The sequence below is a fragment of the Numenius arquata genome, chromosome 10 (genome assembly GCF_964106895.1).
Source record: "Numenius arquata chromosome 10, bNumArq3.hap1.1, whole genome shotgun sequence".
In the NCBI taxonomy this organism is placed as follows: domain Eukaryota; kingdom Metazoa; phylum Chordata; class Aves; order Charadriiformes; family Scolopacidae; genus Numenius; species Numenius arquata.
In genome coordinates, this window is record NC_133585.1 from 41,292,477 (window position 1) to 41,308,383 (window position 15,907).

Below are 15,907 nucleotides of genomic sequence, written 5' to 3' on the forward strand. Positions count from 1 at the left end.
AGCGCCTCTGTGCTGCTCACTTCCTTCCCTGGCCAGTGAGAACCGCTCCAGTGGGTTTTTCCTTCCCAGCTGGGGTTTTCTTTACTAACCTGGGGCCAGGCTAACGGTGTCGGGCAGAGGACGAGTGCGAACCGCCGGTCCCGCGCCAGGCCCCATCCTCGCTAGGGAAGAGCTCCTCCTCAGCCAGGGGGGACCCCCAGCCCGCCTGGGTGCGGTCCTCAGCCCGGTGCCGCCGCGAAGCTGTGCCGAAGCAGGGCATTTCCTTCTCCTGCTAAACCAAAAAAGAGCTGTTTGGGCTTCTTTTCCCTTTTTTTAACTGTGCCCCGCGGGTGGGGACTCGCTGTCCCCTCCGTCGTCCGTCCGTCCCCCCCCCCCCCCGGCGCGTAGTGGTACATCCGACAGCGCTCACCTGCCAGCGGGCGGCTGCGTCACCCGGAAGCGCTTTGGCGGCAGCGGCCGGAAGCGGTCGTGGTTTGTTTCTGGTCGGACTCGTTGGGGCTGCGCGCGCTTCCCGCCGCCCCGTTCCCTTCCCAAGCAGCAGCTCATGGCTTTCAACTTCGGGGCGACGGCGGGCGCCGGTGCCGCCAACCCCACCGGTGAGCGGGGAGGGGCCCCGGCGGGTGGTGGGTGGTGGACCCTTTTCCTTTCCCTAACGGCGGCGGAAGGGCCGCCAATGAGATCCGCGTCCCCTCAGCGGCGGGAGGCGCGCGTGCCCCCCCGCCAATGAGAACCGCGTCCCCTCAGCGGCGGGAGGCGCGCGTGCCCCCCCGCCAATGAGAACCGCGTCCCCTCAGCGGCGGGAAGCGCGCGTGCCCCCCCGCCAATGAGATCCGCATCCCCTCAGTGGCGGGAGGCGCGCGTGCCCCCCTGCCAATGAGATCCACGTCCCCTCAGCGGCGGGAGGCGCGCGCTTCCTCCCTCAGCGCCATCCGCGTCCACTCAGCGACGGGCGGGAGGCCGGTCCCACGGAGCGCGGCGGGCGCGGCCCTGCGGAGCTGCTCTCGGGCGGGCTTTGGTCGTCTGCTCTCGGGGGAGCCGGTGAGATACGAGCTCCCCTCGCTGCTTTCTCCCGCACGCCTTCGGTCAAACGGTGTCCGCACCGAGGTTTTTTTCGGTTGTGTTTTTTTTTTTTTTTTAATTCCTCCCGTCCGAACAGCTTCTGCGCAGTGGTGGCGGGTTCGTGTCGGGAGGCGTCCAGGACTTACTTCATCCCACCGAAATGAGTCAGTCGCTCTTGGGGCACTTGTAGTGGTGCACGGTGGTGCCTGGTTCGTGCTGCCAGCTCACTCAGCTCATCGCTTTTATGGCAGTAGCGTTCCTGCGTGGATGAGATGCGCTTGGAAGTTAATTTTCGAGCAGTGTAAAGGACAGTGTTTAACTTGTAAAGGAAGAAAGACTTTTTCCCTCTTACTGTTTTGCTGCTGTCAATTGACTCTCAGTCTTGGTGAAATGTAAGCCAGAGCCTTCCTTACTCTCACCTATTAACATAGTTCTTTGTTGGCTCTTAGAGTAGGCACTCTGAATAAGCCTTTTGGACAGGCCTCATCTTCACCACAGTTAGCCTGGGCTATACTGCATGGGCTTTCCCTCTGACTCTGGCTGTTTTAGACAGACTTTCTGGCCCCATCTTAAAGTAAAAGATAATCTTGTACTGCTTGGACACTGTTAAAAGGTTTATTGTGCTCACAGGCCAGTATTAGAGGGAATTCTGGGATCACACCCTGGGATTTCCCATTGTCTGTTTGCCTGTCTAGCATGAACTTGTTCTCAGCTACTCCTGGGGAGGGAATTGGGGAGCTGCTGTATTAGCTCATTGCTCTTAGCACTGAAAAACCTGGGTTCATCAGGTAAGACTCCAGCAGGTGCTAGAGACGACAGATTTTGTGAATATAACTTGAATAAGTACGCTTTGGAGTTTTTGACGTACGCATGGTGCCTCAGCCACTGGAGTTGTATTTTGTGGTTAGTCTGCTATTGCTGCTTGTATGTGGGTATGATATTAGCATGAAATGGTTTATTCTTGCCTTCCTGATAGCTTATGAAATAACTATGCTACTGTCAGTTACACTATTACAGATGCAGCTGTATTGAGCTATCTTAGGTGGTTAAAAATTACTTTTAACTGGAATGTTGAAAAGTGGATTTTTTTCGTATATAGCTTTGAAATTAGATGGAAAAACTGTTAGCTGAAAAATAACATGCTTACAGCAGTGATGTAGGGAGAGTGGGTTAAACAGAAAGCTTTTAACTGTCCTCCTTGTGTTCAATAAATAATGTTTAATGCCAGTTAATATCTTACTCTTGTTTTTAACTATACCTGTCTTGTCCTTGGTGCTGGAAAAATATTTTAGCTTTTCTTTCCTAAACCTACCTTTTACTTAGAACTAATGTTACCTTGCTCTCTTTCTGCTTCCCGCTTGTCAGGATTTGGTGGGCTTGAAACTACAAACTCCACTGCCAGTGGGTTTAATTTTGGGGGTTTCGGATTAACTGCTAATCCTGCAGTGAATTTTAATATTGGGAATTTCGGTGTTTCCACTACCTCAACTCCACCATTCAATTTTGGTAACAGTCTGGCAAGTGCAGGTAGATAATGCATAAATACTTGTTCTGTAATAAATGTTAATAGCAGGGGTCCAAGAATTACATTCCTAACTGAGAATCTGTGCTTAGTACTAATCGTCATATCCAGTGAAGACTGGAAATAAAAGCTCTGAAAGTGGAATGGGTTTGAGAGCCATAGGCTTGTAGGACTTTTTGCCTATTAAATTCTCAAGAAATAGCTGTTGAGGAAAAATAGGCATGTACCAAATACTCAGTCTCTGAAATGGGAATGAATTGTGGTAACCTACCAGTCTGACCCAGCCAAAAATTGAGCCTCAATTACCTAGCAAAATGGCAACATCAATTCTCTGTTCAGATCCAGGCAATCATGACCAATTGCAGAGCTGGTCCCTAACGCCATGTTTCCTGACACCAGATTCTTGGACTACTGCAGTCATGTTTTTCATTTTCCCCTGTGTCTCTTCATTGGCCTTCCGTTGGCTGTCATGAATGCACTACACCTCAATAGTTTCTGTGGAGAAACAAATTTTATACGATCAGCACAAAATGAACGGCCCTCGCTGTGATCTCTGTTTCCTAAATGCCAATCTGCACCCTGAAGTAGCACACATCCCAGGCTCTCGTTAAGAGATTCTTTATCCTTCTAGGAGGGTCTTGTGCATGATGTGTGCGCTGGGTATTAATTAAGAAAACCATTCATGGCCCCATGTAGGCCCAACAATTCTGAGGGATCAGCTGATATAATTTCAAGTTAAATCTTCTCTATTTTGTATAAAAATGTTTAACTGTATGGATTTCTAATGCTTTTACTCGTGTAGAATTAGCCTGTGAGGTCTTGTTGCCGCTGCTCGTATAGGAATTATATTCATTCCACAGTGTCATTGCTCCCTGTGTTAGCGTACTCTTACCTGTTTTGTGCACTCGAGGGGTCTGGTTTTATTTGGCATGAACACTATTGGACTGTATTTCTGTAGCGAAATTTGAACTACTGCAGAAGAGAACTTGGATACTTAATTTTGTTTAGCAATTTGCACTCAGATCCAGATGACTAAATTGCTGTGAGTACGAAACTACCTAAAAATGGTGTCATCTGATGGTACTCCCGCTAGGGTTTCTCACTTGCTGGTAGGACTGAAACTTGAATATTATAGAGAACAACTCCTTACATCTGCTCGCATTAAGATGTTTGCTGAATGAAAATAGAATGCAATTGCATGTCAGCTCTGGTTTAAGCTTTTTATTTTGTATGTATACTAGGGGACAGTAATAGTAGGTCTGAAGAGACTTTTTTTTTTTTTTTTTTGCTATTGACATGTGAGTTAGCAGTGGCAGCATCTTTTTGACAAATCCTTTGTAGCAGACTGTCTTTCTTCATTTGAACGCATGTAAAAACAGTATGTAATGGAGCAAACTTACTTCTCCAGGGCTAGTCAGATGTCCATAGGCTGCACTTTGGGCCAATGGTGCATTGGCACCACCATAGCAAAGAGATGATGGGGTAGCATCCAGCACCTGTGCAGCCTCATGCACTGAAGGCTGTCTGGGCTGGTAGCTGCCCTGTATCAGGACACCTCTTTTAAGGGGGCACATGGGAAGATGGGTTCTTGGGGACTTCTCTGGCATACTAGAGCTGAGGCCCTCACTTAGGTCTCCTCCTGCTAGCCAGTGACTGGTCTTCCCGAAAATCCTGAAAGGCTGATTGCTTTCGTATCTGTCTTCCTCTGATAGTGGTTGAACCTCAAAATGAGATTTAATGGGGAGGATGATAGGCAAACTAGGTTTAAAAAAAACAAGCAAACAAAAAAAACCCCAAACCAACAAAAACAAAACCTCATAGAATTTTACCTGTGTGTAGAAAGAAATTGTTGCTCTGTCAGCATTCCCATGTAGGCACGGCAATTTTGTGCACCATAGCCTCAGGCTTTACTTGATATATTTCTATTTTTGCTCTTAAGAGGTTAGGAATGTTTAAAAAGCTCACAAAACATCAGATCATTTATTAAACCCTTACCAACATTGACTAGAAGTATTCCTGAGTATGACTCTAAGAAATACTATGGTTAGTTGTGTCTGTCACTAGGAAAGCACATCCCGGTGGCAGAGGAACAGTATGTTAGTTAACTGCTGGTTTTCTTTTTTTGCTTTCTTGGCACACCATGGATGTATTGGCTTTCTAGTTCATGTTTTCTCCCCCATTTCCTTGGACAATGAACTCGATACCCATGATCGATGTGAACTACATGCTTGTAACATAATAGATCCATCTGTCAACACCTCTTCTCATAACACCCCTTGAAGTGTGCAGTTTGTTTCACGTTGTGCACAGCTGCTGCTCACAACACGCCAACAGCTTTACTTGTAAACTTTATTTGTTAGGTGCATTTGGCGGATTTGGGACAACTACCACCACTGCGGCACCAGCGTTCAGTTTTTCTGCTCCCACCAATACAGGCACCAGCGGTAAGAGAGCACAAGCCTGAAAGTATTTGCCCTTCACAATAATGTTTTGCATTTCACAGGTACTGTTCTCCTCTTTTTCTCAATAATTCTTTGCTTATTTCCCCAGGGCTCTTTGGTGCTACCCAGAACAAGGGCTTTGGATTTGGTACTAGTTTTGGCACAGGAACTGGAACTGGCTTGGGTAGTGGGTTGGGAACTGGGCTGGGCTTTGGAGGCTTTGGTACCCAGCAGCAACAGACCAGTAAGTATCTCCTTCTCTTGATTTATGCAATGAAAGCATAAGACCGCAACAGGCACACAACTGGTGGGACAAAAGTATGTTGTAAAAGGAGGCTGTTACACTTGATTGGTGGAGAATTCTCAGAAATTTGGCTTTTGAAATGCCTACATTTGCAGCTCTTGCTTTTTTTTTTTTTTTAACACTGGAGCTCGAGCAAGTTTCTGGGCTTCACCACTGAGTTTCCGACAATATTCACCCTTTTGGTTTGGCAGTGGTAGGAAGAGTAGTTATGGAATTGATGTTGGCAGTCATGGCATTACTAGAAAGGGGAGAAAAACAGTGTTGAGTTTAGTTTAAATGTGAGCTGGATAATGACCGGCTGCAGGCTCTAAGTCTACTGAATTTATAATAACAAAGGTACCCTTCAGATTTAGATACTGAAGGGGCCAGATGATGTTGTGGTGAATATAGATGTCTTACTTAAAGAAAAAAGAATAAATCTTCTCTTCTAACTTATCATTCAGGAACTGCTGTTGCTGATGAAGATTGTATGTAAAAAGACACTTTTAAAAAACATCTGATATTGATTTATTTTTTCTGTGCATTTATTTTGCTTCTCAAAATGTGAAAAAACGTGATACCAGTGATACGCAGATGGAACATGCTAGCAAGCAAGTTTGTCTTGGTTGGTAAAGGAGTTAATCTGTTTTTCTTCATCCAACACAGCATTAGGAAGCGGCTTGTTCAGCCAGCCTGCTCAGACACCTGCCCAGTCGAACCAGCTCATCAATACAGCCAGTGCCCTCTCAGCTCCAACACTCTTAGGAGATGAGAGAGATGCTATTTTGGCAAAATGGAACCAGCTTCAGGCCTTCTGGGGCACAGGCAAAGGGTACTTCAACAATAACATCGCTCCAGTGGAGTTCACGCAGGAAAACCCCTTTTGCAGGTTTAAGGTATAGAATTGTTCAGCTGCCTGCAAACAGTTCTGAAGCAGTTACTCTGCTTGCTGAGTGTCTCATGAGTGGTAAATCAGATTTTGTTACTGTTAATAGTAGTCTGAAATGGCATTTTTCCAGGTAATGTACACAGTTCTGATGTATGCTAATTAAAAGGTCTGAGGATATATAGATGCTGGAAATCTGGATGTTGTTGAGGTACTAGATACTGACTGCTTATGTGGATCATGAAACTAACCTTTTTCTCTTAAAACATTCAGATTAGTGTGTGTGTGGTTGGAGCAGATCTCTGGAAATGAATTTTAATGTGTGCTTGTTTAGGTTACAATATCAAAGAAACTAAATAATCATCCCATCTGAAAAAGATCTTGACATCGGGAATAAGAACCTCAGGGTCTTTCATCATTGTTTTGGCTATGCTAGAAAAACCCTCTGTGAACCGTGCATACCATTTTAAATACGCTGGCCTTCAGCCTTCTTCTGCCTTTATCCTTGCAGTGCTAAAGCTGACTCCATTACTTGTATGATATCGTCAGCAATTCCAGATCTTCCTTCTCATGTCAACAAAGAATATGTAACTCTTCATCCTCTGCAAATCTCATGCCTGCTGACTTTCTTGCTAAGCTTCAGACTTTAAAGTGGATTTGGGTCAGGTTCAGTGATACCCTCCATTCCCAAGCTGATTCTTTGAAGTGCAAACTTTCTAACCTGAATGTAGGTTAATACCTAATTAAGGCTAGTTTTGATTATATACATCATGACACTTTTATGAAATCTTTGCAGCAACTGAGTGCCTGCATAACAAATGTTTGGCTTCTGTTGCATTACCTTTTTGGTGTTACTTTGAATATTTTGTTAATAATACACTTGAAAGCTTACTTTCTTGTAAGTTATTTCCTGAAATGGCTTTAGAGCTTTTTGGGCTTTAAAAAATTGCAAAATATAAGTTGTGTGATGCAAAATTGCTTATTGTAGAGCTTCATTTACCAAAAGAAGACGTTTTTGCTTCAGGTTAGACAATGCCACATGCTAGGTTTACATTTGTCCCTATGACTTTAGTATTACTAATGCCATTATGAATTCACATAACTTAAGTGAAATACTGAAAAGTTTGATGTATGCCAGCAATGGCGGAAGCCTAAGAAAAACAGTGGAGAAGTTGGTGGCTCAGGTATGGGAGCGAAGTGTCATAAGCTAGTTTGGTTTATTGCCTTTGTAAGCATCAGACATCTGATAAGAATGAAGCATTACCCAAAGGGTTTCGCAGGTGTTCAAGGAGTCCACTTGTACACAATTCCAGCTCTAGAACAAATGAGAAGCATGCAGAACCAAGAAAAGTGTGCTTCCAAAGTATGTGATGCAGGCCGTCGTTTGAAGGACCACAATGGAGTAAAACATCTGTTACAGTTTGAAAATAATTAATTGCATAAAGAAATTGTGAAAGATTTATTTACTTATTTTAAACAGAAATACCAGAGGAGTCGTGTATGTGTGGTCTTAGTACTACTTCGCACATAATGAGATTTAGTCTTCCGTGTACTGGCAAGTCTTTCCCAACAGTGTGGGCCTCTTTCACAGCTATGAAAGTGAAAGGGACGTGCTTAAAACCAAATTCTTCCTTAGCTGTCGCTGTTGTGCTCTGTGACAGGATGGCCCAATCAAAGAAGGCTGATTCTGCAAGGCTCACCATTGCAGGGAATTACCCTCTGCTGACAAAGACTAGGCTCTTGGGCACATCCCCAACTCATTTCTCTCTTCAACTGAACTTGCACAAGGGGAAAGGCACAATTTGCCCACCTACGTGCAATGTCAGGGCTTTAAAAAGTAGCCGCTGTCCAACATGTCACCAGTGATATGTTTGGTGTGACAGTTCTTAGGCAAGATGAGATGAAAACTGCCGCTCTGCTTCTGCTTATAATGAGTTAACAGTTTAGGTCTTCCTTACAAGTCCTGTGGAATTTCACTGGAGCCAACAGGGTTTTTTCTGAAACGGGGAAAGCACTTTGTTACTTAGCACAGATGGCCTCAAGTGTTCCTGTATTAGATTATGAAGTTGAATTAAACATCTAACCTTACTACGGCTTTATCACAGCAAGGATAAAGACTAACGTTAAATTTCATGAGCAGTTGTACAAAGAAACCTTGACATTTGCTAACATGAGGAGAATTGGCTGTCCCAATTTCTCATGTGGAGAACCTTACTTGATTCCTGTCTTAGCTAATAGAAATACTCTATGTCCATGTTTTGGCTTGTACTGCCAGGCAAAGTGTCTGGATCTACAGTAGGAAAATGCTAAGAAATCCATAAAGATTTATGGTTGCCTTATCTTTTAACTAAGTTATGTCACTAACTGTTTTTCATCCAGACATCTGGAAATGTAATGTTGTAAAACTCTTCTGGAACTCTAGTAATGTTTCTGTATTAAAGTCTGGTCCTCTGGTTCCTTTTGCAACTTAAAAAAAGTGTAAATTTGTAAAATGTTTCTGACTGATATCAGCTCTGAAGTAGAATGAATACCCTGCTGAGCTGGCATCTCCCAATCCATACAGAGCATTTTTATTTTTTTTTAAGATGAGTAATGTTTTACAAAATTCACAAAAGTTTTGTAAAAATCTGAACTGTTTCAAAAACTACTGGTAGCGTTTTGAGAGAACATTTTAAAGGGGGATTGATTTTATGTTTCTCAATCTCTGAATATGTTGTAGCTTAAATTTTGAGCCAGGTACTTTAAAAATTGAGGGGTTTAGCCTCCCCCCCCCCCTTCATGCCACATAGATATGCCTTCCCTAAGTAATATATCCCTGCAAATGTTTATTCATTTGCAGGCTGTGGGTTACAGTTTAATGCCCAACAACAAAGATGAAGATGGCCTCGTGGTCTTGGTCTTCAACAGAAAAGAAACAGATATACGAAGCCAGCAGCAGCAGCTTGTAGAATCACTACACAAAATTCTGGGAGGAAACCAGACCCTCACTGTCAACGTGGAAGGTGTTAAAACCATGCCAGATGACCAGTATGTGAACTTTACACGGTTTTGTGGTTTTATCTGGTACTGCATGTTATAAAGGGTTGGCACTTACTCCACTCTGTCTTCCTTTCTCCTTGGTTTTAGATCTGTTCATCCTGAGTCTGATTTTTGTGTCTCTTATTCCTTCATGTTGTTTTTTCTTAAGGCGTTAAGTCCAGTATTTTTCCTGTGTATGTTAGTTGCTTTTGCAGGAGTGCACAGCTGAGGACCTCAGGTCAGGAAATAGGCTTCTCCAGACCCTGCTCAGCAGCAAAAACAGGACATGAGGATGCAAACCATGAGGGTGGGATAAATACTTAGTATTTTAGGAGCTGTGAGTTATTCTTCACTTGGCCGTGCATAAGGTGGAAGGGCATTGGGGTGTATAGTAATAGGATCTTTGCAGTGTTTCGTACTGCAGACATTTGTTTCGGTGGGAAAGCTGTTCCAAGGCTAGTTGAGCTGGCTCGTTTTGTGTGTTATGTTGGAGTGCTTTGACTTGTTTGGGGGCCTCAGCCTAGTCTGCCTGAAGTAATTCAGCACACTGACACTTCTGCTTCTTACTTTCCCACAGTTTGTTCCTTCTGTTTTAAAGACCAAAGGTTTTAGGTTATTCTTAATGTAGTAACTAGCATCACCATATAATATGGTTGTTAAAACTGGCAGGGGGGACAATGTAATTTTGTAGGGTATTTACAGCTCTTCTCTTCCTTGCTGTGTTAAACCCTGCATTTACTGGTACTTTTATACCTCAGCTAAAGGAAGTTAAGTCAGCTGGGAGAAGTGGTAACTTTGATTTGGGGTTGTTCTTTATTGTGTTAGTTTCTATACTCTGCTGACCTTTTTCTGACAGTATGCATTTTGTTGCGTGCAGGACAGAAGTGATCATTTACGTTGTTGAGCGCTCACCCAACGGCACGTCAAGGAGAGTTCCTGCAACAACCCTTTATGCCCACTTTGAACAAGCCAACATAAAATCATCCCTGCAGCAGCTGGGGGTCAGCCTCTCCATGGCCAGAACAGAGCTGTCCCCGGCACAAGTCAAACAGCTCCTGCAGAACCCTCCTGCCGGTATGTGGTCTGGGGCTGCACAGGGCCACAGTTGGGCCTCTGCTGGGGCTTTTTTGGGTCTCTGGGAAAAATGCAGGTGTTGGCCTACTGGAAAACACCTTTTAAAACTACAAGAGTTGCCAGGGCACCCTGACATACTGATGTAGTGGTTTTAATTACAGCCAGTTTCCCTACTGAAGTGTGATGTGGTCTACCAAGACAGTTATGATTTATCAGTAATATGCCACACAACATCATACTACATGATTTAGTCATCATAAATCACTACAACTTGTCCAATTAAAAAAAAAAAAATCAGAATAATCATGTCCTATATTCACTTCCTAATTTTCGGGGGAGTCACTTAGCCTGTATATGGGTCCACAGATAGGATGTATACAGCTTTGTTTTGGAGCAGTTCGGTGCCGTTCATGCCATTTCATAGGATAATTGTACCTTATTCTCTAAGTCTGTACACTATCATATGTAGTACTTGCAGCGAACTCCCTGCAGTGGGTCGAAAGCAGTCTGTGGTTTCCAGCAGACATGATGTAGCGTGTTCGGTAAGACCATAGTGTTTAAAAACATAGTAAAGGCTATGATATCTGGATTGCAAAGAGAACTCAGCCTACTCTTGCAGAAAAATTGGAGGCAAGCAGCAGTGTTTTCCAGCTGCATTGGGGAGAAGTAGTTGCTCTGTGCACAAGCACATTGGCTTTCTTTAATATTGGAGGTGTATCATAAGGCCTGTGTAACAGTGGTTGGGTGCAGCTTGACTTAAGAAGGAAGCCGGGTTTGTGGGCCGGCTCATCAAGCAGTGTGATGAGCAAGAAGAGGTATTAGTGCTGAGCTCTAGAGAAGCAGTCACGCCTCAAGAGATGAATTTTGGTATAAAGATAATAAGTTTTATGAGGAATGACCTGGAGTGTTGTGCAATGAAGAATATTGTTATACCTGACTGTTCTGGTCTCCTCTTTAAGCTGTCCTGAAATTGTTAAATTACCAGCACTTTTTTTTCCCTTTTTTGCATGTCTCTCTCTGGTCAGAAAATCAATTGTTTCCCTATCAGTGTTGTCTTGTTTTTTTCCTAACATAACTAGGTATGTGCATTTTATACCCTGATCTGATGTGCAGTAAAGTTTGGAGAATGTAATAACTTGCATCATATTGCTGAAGTACATGTACAGTTATGGTGCTTTTATTTTACATATTTACCTGTTGAAACAGTTCATGGCAAAACAAGCAACTGTTCTGTCAACAGATAAAATCCTTAGACGAATCCTGTTAGCAACCACAATAATTCATACTGGGATTATTTTGCAAACTTTTGGTACTTTGATCACTTAATTACTGATTTTTAATTTATTCTTTTTTTTTTTAATAAGCAACTTAAAAAGGAAGGATCACCCAAGTGTAGCATACAGTAGAAAAGATGGGAATTTTTCCCTTTCAAGTATGGATTGTCCAATTTGATCACCTGTGAGTTGTTCCTTTCAAACCAGTAGAAGTGCTTGACAGCCTTTTAGACTGAATTTACTGCCACAGCCCAGAACCAAAACTTCCAAGAACTACATTTGTTTAATTAACCTCAATTTATGTAACAGTTGTTCATGCTGGCATAGTTCAGAGGTCTTATGTATTTCCTAGCATTTTTCCTTCTTAGCACCTGTAAGATACGATATTTATTCAGATCTATCCATACTAAAAACTTGTTTGTTTGGTTGGTTTTTTTTAAGGTGTTGATCCTATTATATGGGAACAAGCCAAAGTTGACAATCCTGATCCTGACAAGTAAGTCTAGTAGTCTGAGTATTACAAAAAGACTTGGAAAGGGGAGAAATATATAATATTGTGTAGTACCCTTCAGGTTACTTGTAAAAAACTTATTAGAGAATAACTTTGTCAAGTGCTGATCTCATTTGAAGCAGTGAGGATTACTAGAAATGCCTGTCTAATCCATTTACCCATTTAGGCGCTTAAGGGTTGTCAAGGATAAAGAGCCTTACTTGCATCACTTCCAGTTGTGGTGTCCTCCATTATATAGACTAGCTATTGTGACTATTTTTTCTTTTTTTTTTTTTGCAACCATTATGGGTTTTTCTGTTTATTCCTGTAGCTGAAAGTGATGTACCCTTGTGTGGGTACATCATCCAGGGGTTACAGATAACTTAGGCTGATTTCTTTATGAAAAAGGAATAGGTTGTTAGGAATAGTGAGGACTGCGGAACTTAGCAAACAAGATATGCTTATGTATTTTCCTAATTTATAATAGATCAAGATCATCTGTAACTTTAGACTATATTCATAATTATTAATCCATACCACGTGTCTAATATAAAAATGTGTCGTAAGAAGTATTTATATTCTTGTAGGCTTATTCCTGTGCCAATGGTGGGTTTCAAGGAACTGTTGAGAAGACTGAAGGTCCAAGATCAGATGACCAAACAGCATCAAACTCGATTAGATGTAAGGTTTCTCATCTTCATCATGACTGCATTCTGTTGACAAAGGATGTGCTATTAAATGAGCCTCCCCCCATGCCTCCTGTGTGTAGAAAACTGAAACCGGAACCACATGCATGGGGCTGTGACTCTTTATCACTATTTTGTAATACATTCCTTGGTTATGTTTTTTGGCCAAAACCCAAGCAGAGGTTCAAGCTTGCTGTGTTGTTACAGGCTAATTCAAACCAGCTGGAATAAGTTGCATTGGCATTGACTCTAATTTGGGCATGCAGTTTTCAGATGCCTTCTGAAAAGCCCAGTTGCGTATGAAAGTAAATAGAAACCAGAACAATAGGGGTCTAGCAAAAAGCTTTCTGAAATGAAAGCATATTTGACGAGGATGCTAAGTTGCTGGACTGTGTACTGTTTTGAAACTCCTGGTTTCAAATTAGGACTAATGTGTTCTGTTGTCAGAAACTCTTATGGCTTCCAGCTGACTCCATCTCCTCCTTTGCAGATAATATCAGAAGATATCAGCGAGCTGCAGAAAAACCAAACGACAACTATGGCAAAAATTGCACAGTACAAAAGGAAGCTGATGGCGCTTTCTCACAGAACATTACAGGTAACACGGGTAGTCTAAATAACTCATTCTGACACACAGTCTAGTGCCAGAAAACAAACTGAGAGGGAGCAGGATGACCTGTGCATTCTTGCACATGGCACATGTTGAAAATGAAATTCTTACTTCATCTAAATGGTATTGCTTCAAGTAACAGGCAGAGCTGTCACAGAAAGCATCATGTGCACAGTCTGTCTTACTGCTTTGGGAACCTACTCTCTCACTTACTCAGAAGCCGTGGGACTGCCCTGAGGTCTCAGAGCAGCAGACTAAGCAACAGAACAAATCTGCTGAGTGACATGCTGGAGGAAGGGCAAAAACACATGTGGATGGGCCAGTGGGGAAAGAGGTGGGCAAAGTCTTCTCTAATAAACCTCAAAGGCTTCTTTTGTAGGTGTTAATAAAGCAGGAGATCCAAAGGAAAAGCGGTTATGCCATTCAAGCAGATGAAGAGCAGCTTCGTGTACAGTTAGATACAATTCAGTGTGAACTTAATGCACCTACGCAGTTCAAGGTGAGTAGCTAATAGAAATTTGCCAACAACTCTGGTTTTTCCTCACAAAAGAATGTAGGTTTTGGAAACCATGCATATATACTTGTTGTGGACAGCTTTCAGAAGGCAAGTCTGGTAGTGTTACGAGGTTGTATCTTCAAGTTCTTTGTTGCATGACTGATAGGTGTTTAAGTATTTTCTTGAGTTCTTAAAAGTATTGAAGTTGCTTGCTTTTTACATGTCTTCCAAAAAAAAAAAAATTAAAATGGAATGAGCGGCAATGCTTCCTGCCCTGGTGACTTAAGGAGTGGTACATGCTGGAGCTCTGACAGATGTAAATGAGTTGTGTTTGATTTAAGCCTGTTTCTCTTCTCAGGGCAGACTGAATGAGCTCATGTCCCAAATCAGGATGCAAAACCACTTTGGAGCAGTGCGGGCTGAAGAGCGCTATTACATAGACGCAGACCTCTTAAGGGAAATCAAGCAAGTAAGTATTACTGGGTAGAATCCTGGGATACTCTTTAAACTTCATAATTTAAGATAGCTGTGCACTAACTTGGGAGATGTATCTAGAATGTCATGTTTTTGTAATTGTTTGATTAAGTCCTTTTTATTGTTCTCGGTGACAGTGCAGCAAGGTGTTGCACAAAGCCACTCTATGCAGTTAGGCTATTAGTACAGAAAATACTGTTTTTCCTTCTTCCAAAGAAAATATGCCAGGCTTTTCAATGTGCCCTGGCCACCAGACATGACACCTTTGAGAAATATTACTTAAAATCTATGAAGTTGAACTATGCTCATGCCAGTTTTTAAACTATCTGCAGCATCTGAAGCAGCAGCAAGAAGGCCTGAGTCACCTAATTAGCATTATAAAGGATGACTTGGAGGACATCAAACTTATAGAACATGGGCTGAACGAGAGCATTCCCATCAGAGGAGGAGTCTTCAGTTGACATGGTGGATGCTGCAGCTGGGCTCACTCCAAACGTGCTACTCAAGTTCATGGTTCACCTTCCAAGGCTAAAACTGTTGAGGTAAAATAAAACACATCTTCTAGGAGCAATGGTATTTTGGCTGTTATCTTTTAGAATTAGCAAAGCCTCTTCAAAGCTTTTGAACTTGACCTTTGGAAGGTTTATATTTTATAAAGCTGTATATGCTTTAATAAAAGAAGGAAAACTGAATCTGTTCAGATACTGGTTTACTACAAAACTATATGTACTATTGTACATTTTTTCTTTTTTTTTCTCCTTTTTCTACAACAGCATTGTCCTAGAAATGCAGTGCTGAGGCAATTGTTCCATTCGTGACTTGAGTTGTGGAAAGCTTAGCCTGCTTCCATGTTTTTGTCAAAACAATCAAGTAATATCATTATGTAAGCAGCTAATTTAAATCGTTACAGATATGTATGTTGCTGTAACTATGTCTGTCTCTGCAATACAAGTAGTTTATTGGGGCAAGCTGCAGGGAAGTTGATGTTTCCAGTTTCGTCATTCCTTTGGACTGCAAGGATCTGAAGGTTATGGTTTATCTCTTTACATATGTGAATTATACAAAGCTTTGCTGCCCCATAAGTAACAACAGAATGTCTAAGCGTTGTCTTCTGCCTTTTTTTAATTGCCAGAGAGTAATAAATTCAGTCTGACTTTGTAATAACTTGTGGATGGTGTTGGCTCTTTCTTAGCTACATCAGCAAAGAAGTGAAACTACTAACAACTCCAGGTTAATGTACTTCACTCCCCTTCACACATGGCAGGTCCCAGACCATTAAACCCACTGCCACAGATCTGCTTGGCAGTCTTGTCTCCAAACTAAAATACAAAGTCATGTCCCTTAGATAGTACCTGGTACCAAGTACTGCAGAGCAGGTGCCTACTACATGCATTGGAGAGAGCTTTTTTTTTTTTGTCCTCCATTACAAAAGTCACTGAAAATAAAATACATTATTCTCTGCAATAGGATTTTGTACAGCAGAAACAACTCAAAGACAGAAGAGACAGAATCATTTTGTTTGTTAGCCACAAAAAAAAAAAAATAGATTTCCATTAGTAACATTTGAAAGAAAAAAATAGAAATAGAGTCTCAG

General features: G+C 42.3%; 1 protein-coding gene across 2 annotated transcripts; it reads left to right on the plus strand.

Moving 5' to 3' along the window:
• Positions 1-460: 460 nt before the first annotated feature.
• NUP54 (nucleoporin 54) lies at positions 461-15,472 on the plus strand. Of its 2 annotated transcripts, XM_074154709.1 has the most exons (13): positions 545-596; positions 2,425-2,586; positions 4,942-5,025; positions 5,132-5,266; positions 5,972-6,201; positions 9,031-9,218; positions 10,087-10,283; positions 11,999-12,053; positions 12,635-12,728; positions 13,224-13,331; positions 13,723-13,842; positions 14,198-14,308; positions 14,646-15,472. In XM_074154709.1, exons 1-13 carry the CDS (start codon positions 545-547, stop codon positions 14,772-14,774), a joined length of 1,665 nt encoding a protein of 554 aa, XP_074010810.1. In that variant the 3' UTR covers positions 14,775-15,472. The 2 variants fall into 2 exon arrangements, with proteins under 2 accessions (XP_074010811.1, XP_074010810.1); XM_074154710.1 differs by lacking the exon at positions 2,425-2,586 and having other exon boundaries at positions 461-596.
• The last annotated feature ends 435 nt before the right edge of the window (positions 15,473-15,907 follow it).